The sequence below is a fragment of the Phalangium opilio genome, unplaced genomic scaffold, assembly GCF_054372755.1.
Source record: "Phalangium opilio isolate 3A_F unplaced genomic scaffold, DU_Popi_V2 ptg000113l_1, whole genome shotgun sequence".
Classification (NCBI taxonomy): Eukaryota; Metazoa; Arthropoda; class Arachnida; order Opiliones; family Phalangiidae; genus Phalangium; species Phalangium opilio.
In genome coordinates, this window is record NW_028324209.1 from 8,702,241 (window position 1) to 8,709,688 (window position 7,448).

The 7,448-nt window shown below is 36.4% G+C and overlaps 3 protein-coding genes across 3 annotated transcripts in view; 1 reads left to right on the plus strand and 2 right to left on the minus strand.

Annotated features, from left to right (window-relative positions):
* LOC149623774 (rhotekin-2-like) overlaps window positions 1-618 on the minus strand; it is a 30,642-nt gene extending 30,024 nt beyond the window's left edge. The window contains exon 1 of the mRNA XM_089853023.1: window positions 487-618. Coding sequence (XP_089709149.1) covers window positions 487-612 — 126 coding nt within the window. The 5' untranslated portion in view covers window positions 613-618. The remainder of the gene's footprint in view (window positions 1-486) is intronic.
* On the plus strand, window positions 608-2,241 carry Bub3 (mitotic checkpoint protein Bub3). Its single transcript, XM_089853027.1, has 4 exons — window positions 608-746; window positions 847-1,155; window positions 1,218-1,623; window positions 1,682-2,241. Exons 2-4 carry the CDS (start codon window positions 952-954, stop codon window positions 2,053-2,055), a joined length of 984 nt encoding a protein of 327 aa, XP_089709153.1. The 5' UTR covers window positions 608-746; window positions 847-951; the 3' UTR covers window positions 2,056-2,241.
* A 631-nt stretch (window positions 2,242-2,872) lies between these two features.
* Window positions 2,873-3,970, minus strand: eca (transmembrane p24 trafficking protein eclair). The gene is made up of 4 exons (XM_089853029.1): window positions 3,735-3,970; window positions 3,393-3,613; window positions 3,178-3,324; window positions 2,873-3,113 (listed from the first exon to the last, which is right to left on the minus strand). Exons 1-4 carry the CDS (start codon window positions 3,871-3,873, stop codon window positions 2,964-2,966), a joined length of 657 nt encoding a protein of 218 aa, XP_089709155.1. The 5' UTR covers window positions 3,874-3,970; the 3' UTR covers window positions 2,873-2,963.
* Between the last annotated feature and the right edge of the window lie 3,478 nt (window positions 3,971-7,448).

Sequence of the window (7,448 nt, forward strand, 5' to 3'; positions counted from 1 at the left end):
ACCCACTGCCTTAGTCTAATTTATTTGATGGAATTTCGATTTGTTTTTCAAAATAGGTTCAACATTTAGGATGAATGGAGTATCATTACCTAACAATGGTTTTTATTATCAATTTTTAGAATATTGAGGATGAAGTTAAATTACATTTGGTGGTTAATTAAATTAATTTGCATTATGATACGCGTCAACTCCAACGTGAGAGTCAGAGGGAGGGGGGTGTAAAATAAATTTAAGACCTACTACAATTAAAAACGAATTGATACAATTTTAAGTTCTATTTTCATGAATAAATATTGGTTTCTTAGACATAAATTTTCTTAAGTTGTACCAAATATCATATCAGGAACAACAATTGTCAAAGGATTCGAATTTCAAAATGCCCCTCCCCTTGCCGGAAGACACTTGTTTTTAACAAGGGGCCGGGTCATAGAAATAGCTACACTCTATCTGACCATAAAAACCGTTGATATTCAAAATGTGACTCACTCTTTTTGTTGTAGTCCTTTTCTTGATTTTATTCCCATCGTTTAAAGACCGCAAATAATCGAAATTATTAGCAAAATTCGATGAGGAACGTGTCGTTACCCCGCGCCTTTTTGAAGTAGGTGCCATCTTGAATCAAATGTCCGTTGAGAAAAAAAAGTTACGTTTAAGAGCCGCCCTCTAACGGCGGTTGGCGGTATCTAAAAAAAGGTCAAAGTTGATAGTTTCTTCGAATCCGTTTTCCCGCGACACCACACCGACCGGTATGTGTTTGTTTACATCAAAATTTGTTATCTTTCCAACCTAAAATTAAAATAAATATTAATTAAAAGTAGATTTAATGTATGTAAACCACCTTTTCAGACAAAATTCATCTTGTTAACGACTTGAATTCTGGTTGAATTAACCAGAAATAACTCATTTTCTCAAACGTTACACCAAGGCTTAAAAATTGATCCCAATAATCCTATGACATTAACTGAAACTCCAAATGAATTTAAACTCGATAATCCTCCAAACGACGGAGTTACCTCCGTAAAATTCGGACCAAACTCGAATCAATTCCTTTTAGCGTCATCCTGGGACTGTTCTGTTCGACTATATGATGTTTCAACTAATAGTTTACGATTAAAATACAATCATACAGCTCCAGTATTTGACTGCTCCTTTCAGGTATTACATAAAGATACAAACTTTTAATCACATTGCAGTCTAATATATGAGAAAACATATAGGATGCTGTTCACGCTTGGAGTGGAGGTGTAGACCAACAGGTTAAAGTATTTGATTTCAACTCCAGTACAGAATCAGTGGTGGGGTCACACGATAACACCATAAGATGTGTTGAATTTTGCTCAGAGGTGAATGTAGTTATCACTGGAAGTTGGGATCAATCTGTCAAGATCTGGGATCCCAGATCACCAGGTGCTACTGGATCATACAATCAACCAGACAGAGTTTATACCATGGCTGTCTGTGGAGATAAACTTATAGTTGGCACAGCGGAACGTCATGTCTTAGTTTGGGATCTTAGAAACATGGGTTACATTCAACAAAGAAGAGAATCCAGTTTAAAATACCAAACTAGGTGCATTAGATGTTTCCCTAATCGGCAAGGATTTGTACTGAGTTCAATCGAAGGTATATTGAAATCTCAAAAAGTTAAAAACACTTCGTAACTAAAAACTTCTATCGTTAGGTCGAGTTGCTGTGGAATACTTTGATCCAAGTGCCGAAGTTCAAAAGCGAAAATACGCATTCAAATGCCATCGTTCAAAAGAACCAAGTGGTGTGGAGTTAGTTTACCCAGTGAACTCCATCAGCTTCCACAGTCAACACAATACCTTCGCAACTGGGGGTTCTGATGGCTTTGTCAATATATGGGATGGTTTCAACAAAAAACGTCTCTGCCAATTCCATAAATACCCAACATGTATCGCCTCCCTTTCCTTTAGCCCCGATGGTTCCATCTTGGCCATTGCTTCTTCTAATGTATATGGTGATGACCCTAATGCTCCTGCTGATAATATTTACATCAGGAGGGTGACTGATCAAGAAACTAAACCTAAATAACCTTCAATATTCTCTCGTTCTTTTGGTTTTTGTATCATAATTTTTTTAATTTTGAATATTTTATATAACTCAGAAAAAAAAAATTTTGTTTCTCATCACTTATAATGAAAACATTTTATCCATTTCCTTTTGTTTTGTATAAAATGATTAATTTTCATTCATTAAATTGAATATTTCTTTGCTGAATTGTTGTTGGTGGCTTTTTTTATTTACAATTGCTTAAATTTGTTTTAATCTTATGGAAAACGGTAAACCCCGCCTTTTATATTTTATTGCTGGAGTTTAATTAATTAATTTAATTTTATGGGAGATCTAAGATAAATGACAAATCTCAGGGAAATTTTATAACTTGAGCTTAACAAGAGCTTTAAAATGATATCATACTGGCATCCAAATTGGCGGCCAAGAGTTTTCAAATTTATTGATAATGTAGACCTATTCTCATTTAATTACGCATACTTACTTATTTACTTTCTAATTTTGAAGTAATTGATATCATTTTAAAGAATTGTTTCATGCTCTTCTCTATAATTCGTTGTGAAATTTCAAATTTGTCCTTTATTAATTATAAAATTTAATTTTTTTGTTTTAGTTATCAAATAACCGGAATAATACTTTCGAAAATTGTGTTTTTACAAGAAAAAATATTTAGGCGTGTTTCTGATAGGTTGTTTAGAAAATAAGTGATACTGCAAGATTCCTAATTAGTAATTAGTGTTGGTAGTTGAAGATGAAATTGGGATAAGAATTCAATAAGATTAGTATTAAACGTTTTAACAAATGTGTAGTGGATGACCTAAGAATGTTTTAACAATACTTTGTTTGGGTTTATCCAATTTTTCTTTTAATTTTTCTATATGTAAAAAAATTTAAACACAAATAACTTAAACCCCAAAGTTTTAAGATCTCTAAACTAATTTCTTGGCTTCAAAGAAACTCTTAAGATGTTTCATTTGCCAGACACCCATGAGCAACAAAATTCCAGTTTGGGCCAAAGACCACCACAGAACTCTTTGGTTTGTACTCTCGCTAGTTTGTCGGAATCTTTCCTCTCGATACTATTAGTAATATTAGTATAGTTTCAGTGATTCATCAATTGGAGTGTTTACGAGTCTTCCTTACCCTTTGATAGTTTTGTTCCTTTGTTATTTGCTCAATCTGATCCAATAATTGTCGAACGCGCAGTTGTAGTTCAGTAAGTTTATCCTTTTTAGCAACATTAGGGTAATCGACTGCGTGTTCACCAACTTGAATGTCAAGGTGGACTCTCTGGAGAGTGTATTTTTTTTTCTCATGAAATTTAGACCTAACTTAAGGAAATTATCTATATAACTCACCAACTGACTTCCACTGAACCATTTACTCGAGTTAGAATAGAGGCAAATCACGTGTTCTCCGGGACTATGCGACGTGAATGAAAATTTTCCTTCCGAACTATATACCTTCGAAAGAATAACCTTATCCTCGGGGTCTCGGACTTCAACATGCATGCCTATGCCAGGGCTTGAAGGCATGAAACCCCCTGTTTTGGGGTCGAATAATTGGCACTTGTAGTTTCCTATAAAATGATTATTATTAAAAAAAATTAAATTATCAAATCATTAAATTACTGGCCAATAACTTCGATTATCAAAATCAATAAGGTTAAACGTGACATGGCAACTAAGCCTTGGACTTACCGACAACTAGCGTATCATCTGGAATCTCTTCGATGAAGCATTTTCGTTCCGTTTCGGAAATATGGAAGTAAAGACCATAGGACGGTAATACGTACAAACTAATTACAATTAACAAGTAGGATAAATATATCTGCTTCATTTTTAATTAACTAATAAAAAACTAAGTCTCGGAACAGGTTGTGAGGGTATCTCTTCACCCTATCGCCACGTAAGATTCAGCGTTTTTCGGCTTAAAGTGAATCAGCCAATCAGCTTCCGCCATCTACTTGACCTTTCACATATAGCTCCCGAGAGATGGCGCGTACGTCTCTATCGATCGCTGGTGGATCATTCCCGCCAAATCTAAAGCTTTTGATTGGTTGATGAGTCTTTTCAAACTAGCTTTACGGAGAAGAAACTGTTTTAAAGTGAAGCGACAGCTCCCTGCCTTTAACTGTATTACGTTTAAGGCTGAGAAACAATGTAGTGCTAATTGACTATACTTTAGGAATTTCGAAGTGTTTTACTCGTGCCAAATCACTTGAAAAACTAAAATAATCCAAATTATCTCCCACACTCTAAATACTCGTCTAAAAATAAATAAAGAAAAAACGAAAATGACTGATGAAAGAAAATATACGCGTAGGTTTATCTTCAGGAAGTGAGGGAGTGTAAAGAGCTTGGCTTAAATTCCTCAGAAGAGAAAAACAAATTTCAAAATAAAGCGCTGAAAAAGCGGAAAAAGTATGTCGAATGGTTTTTTTCTATATATATATACCACTGAAAAACCCTTCGCTCTGTTTTATATCCAAAGAACTTGTGTAATAAAAACTCCCGCTAAAAATGACAAGCAATTAGGTGTCAAAATGCTCCATCATTCTATTTAGAAGTCGAAAAGTCGTTCGCGTTTTCCTGCGGGCTATGGATGTCACCATTAACATCAGTTTCGTGTCCTTTTCCTTAAAACTAATCTAACTAAAGCTTACCGAGCTTTAAATTCATCAAATGCGTAACTAATGTATTTAAGCCAGTACTCACAATACCATGATATACAGGCATCCATTTCAAAAATGTGGGGTTTTTTTGCAATATACAGTTCATGTGGGGTCCAAATGACCTTGGGTTCCTTGGTCATAAATGCAAGCGAGCACGTATCTATCAAAGGAGGACCCCCGTATAAGGTTACATTAAATGCAGGTTGGGCAAACCTTAACGTATTTCATTTATTACGGCTATAAATCTCCCCGTTGAATTCTTTCTTGACCAACCCGAACCTCAAGCAACCTTAGCTATACTATAAATGACCACCCCCATATTCCAGTCTGTTGAAAGGCCAGAGTCAAAGAATGGCACCACAGACTTGCCATCATACCACTGATGTCTAAGACACGAGAGTTTTTTTAAAAGACACCCCGCGGCTACACGTGGAAATAAACAACGAGGTTGCAGATACGAGAAACCATTTTTGACGTATTTTCGCGTCTACAGGGCGCGACAAAAGTTCATGAACTCCCCGCGTGAGGAAGATACCCAAGTAATAAGGACCCGGGCAGAAAACAAGGTGCCCCGTTCCGTATTCTATATTTAGGAAAAGGAACCAATCATGTAAAACCTCTCTACAAGTTAAACAAACGAGGCAAACGCCACAGTTTGGAGTTTAAAATGACAGAAAGAGTTATAACCTCATAGACTACGTTTCAAAGAAGAAAAAAAATAAAAAGGCATAAGGGGTTGTAATTCTTTTCGCTACTATACTATACGAAGTTACGAACTCGAAGTCAACGACTTTGTGACTCCTGTCAACCCCCGAATGTTTCCCCTATTACTGTTTACAGTTGAAAAGAACCCAGAGGAAAGATGTAAAAAAAAAGTTTTTTTCCCCCTAGAGTCAGTCCATTTCAAGAGAGGATGCAAAATAGACAGAGTTATGTCACGCCCCGCAGCGCTTCAGCAGAGATGGGATTTAATCTATGGTTTATTCATTGATAAAGTGGTATTTTAAGCATGGGACGAACCCAGTTGTAAGTTTCGTATAGTACCAAGTACCACAGCGGGCGCATGCTTATACTGAAACCATATAAAAAATATCTAACCCTAAACCGGGCCCCAAACGAATTTCCCTACAAGGGCCTCTTCAAAAAAAAACCTGTAAATGAGTTTTTTCAAGCGGAGATTTGCCGATTTTCTACTAATGACTAGCTTGAGAATTAAATGATTTAAATTAAACCAATTTTAAGCCTCGGTTTGTTTACAAACTCCTAGAAAAATCCACTTGAAAAAGTATTTTTTAAACACCTGTTTCAACAATTAGGGTTTAAATTAATCACTTCAAGCTAGCAAGAACTGATTGTATCATTTGGAGAGGAAAAAAAAAAGTATTTTAGAATATTACTACACGCTTGGGAGTTGATTGGTGTGTGACGGAGTGTCAGACACCGCGCCACGTGACTCTCACGTCTCACCCAATCCAATGATTGACCTCCGAGTGTTTCAAACTCGAATTTCAATAAAAAGTTCAAATAAACTTATTTCCAGCCCCCCTTTCTTTTTTCCTAATTTTCTCGTTCTGCCTCTGCCGCTTTTTACAAAAATGGTACAAGGCTTAGCGAGTGTGACGAGAGGCTGGGGCCATGTCAATGTCCGGGCGTTAAGGTGGGTATAATCGCGTGGCGTCCCCTACAGACTACAACAGAGGGAGTAGGGCGTATTATAAGCGTATATAAGAGGCCCCATAGACCCCTCTCTCTCTCTCTCTCTCAGAAATTATGCAGATGACTTGCCGGCTACGCTATGGGGGCTATTCAACCTCCATCCATTATCCGCGTCAAGGCTTAGTAATAAAAGTTTAAAAATAAATTAAGTCTTTAATCTTTTAAATTAAACATTCTATTGTTTCGATTCAAATGAATTTAAGGAACATTCGCCCTAGGGGGATAAAAAATAAATTAGTTATTAATTACGGTAATGGAACTTCATCGTGAATTTTTCAAAAACGGAATTCCTTTTCTTCGAAGGTATACACTTAGATATTAAAGAATCGTTTAAGATGAGTAATAAGCATCAAATTGAACGATCATAAAACAATAGCTGACAAATAAAACACATTATCCCGCCTCTAGGGCTATATATAAAACGATTTAAGCACGATTTAGGCCTAACGCAAACCTGCTGGCGCGACTCAACAAGGGACAAAGCCTTTTTGACGTTTACCCCTCCCTCAAAATTGGAATATCGCGTACGACCAGAGTTTCACTCAGCCAAACCACCCTATTTAATATTCAAAGCATGACTTCTGGGCACGCAGGAGTACACCACTATTTACTGCGTGAAACCAACGGTTTTCTGCAAGTTTTTTTTCTTTCTAATTTTTTTTATACTATGTTATTATTTAACAGAACCACGACAAAAAATGACGAAGATAGTCACCCTAAAATTATAAATTTTAAGTGGTGTTACGCAAGGTTTCTCAATTACACAACAATTTATAGGTTATTAACTTTTTTTTTATAATAGGATCTTTTTTTTTTCTTTTTACCTCTCCGAGTGACGTATGTCACGGAGAGGTTCTGTAACGATCGTGTGTGTCTGTGTGTCTGTCTGTGTGTCTGTGTGTCTGTCTGTGTGTGTGTCTGTTGTTACACCCACGTGACCGCGTTCGCAGTTTCCAAATCGGAGCAAACGTGTTCGCCATTTCCGAACTGCTTTCACAGTCACGGAAATGGCTACTCTACTTGA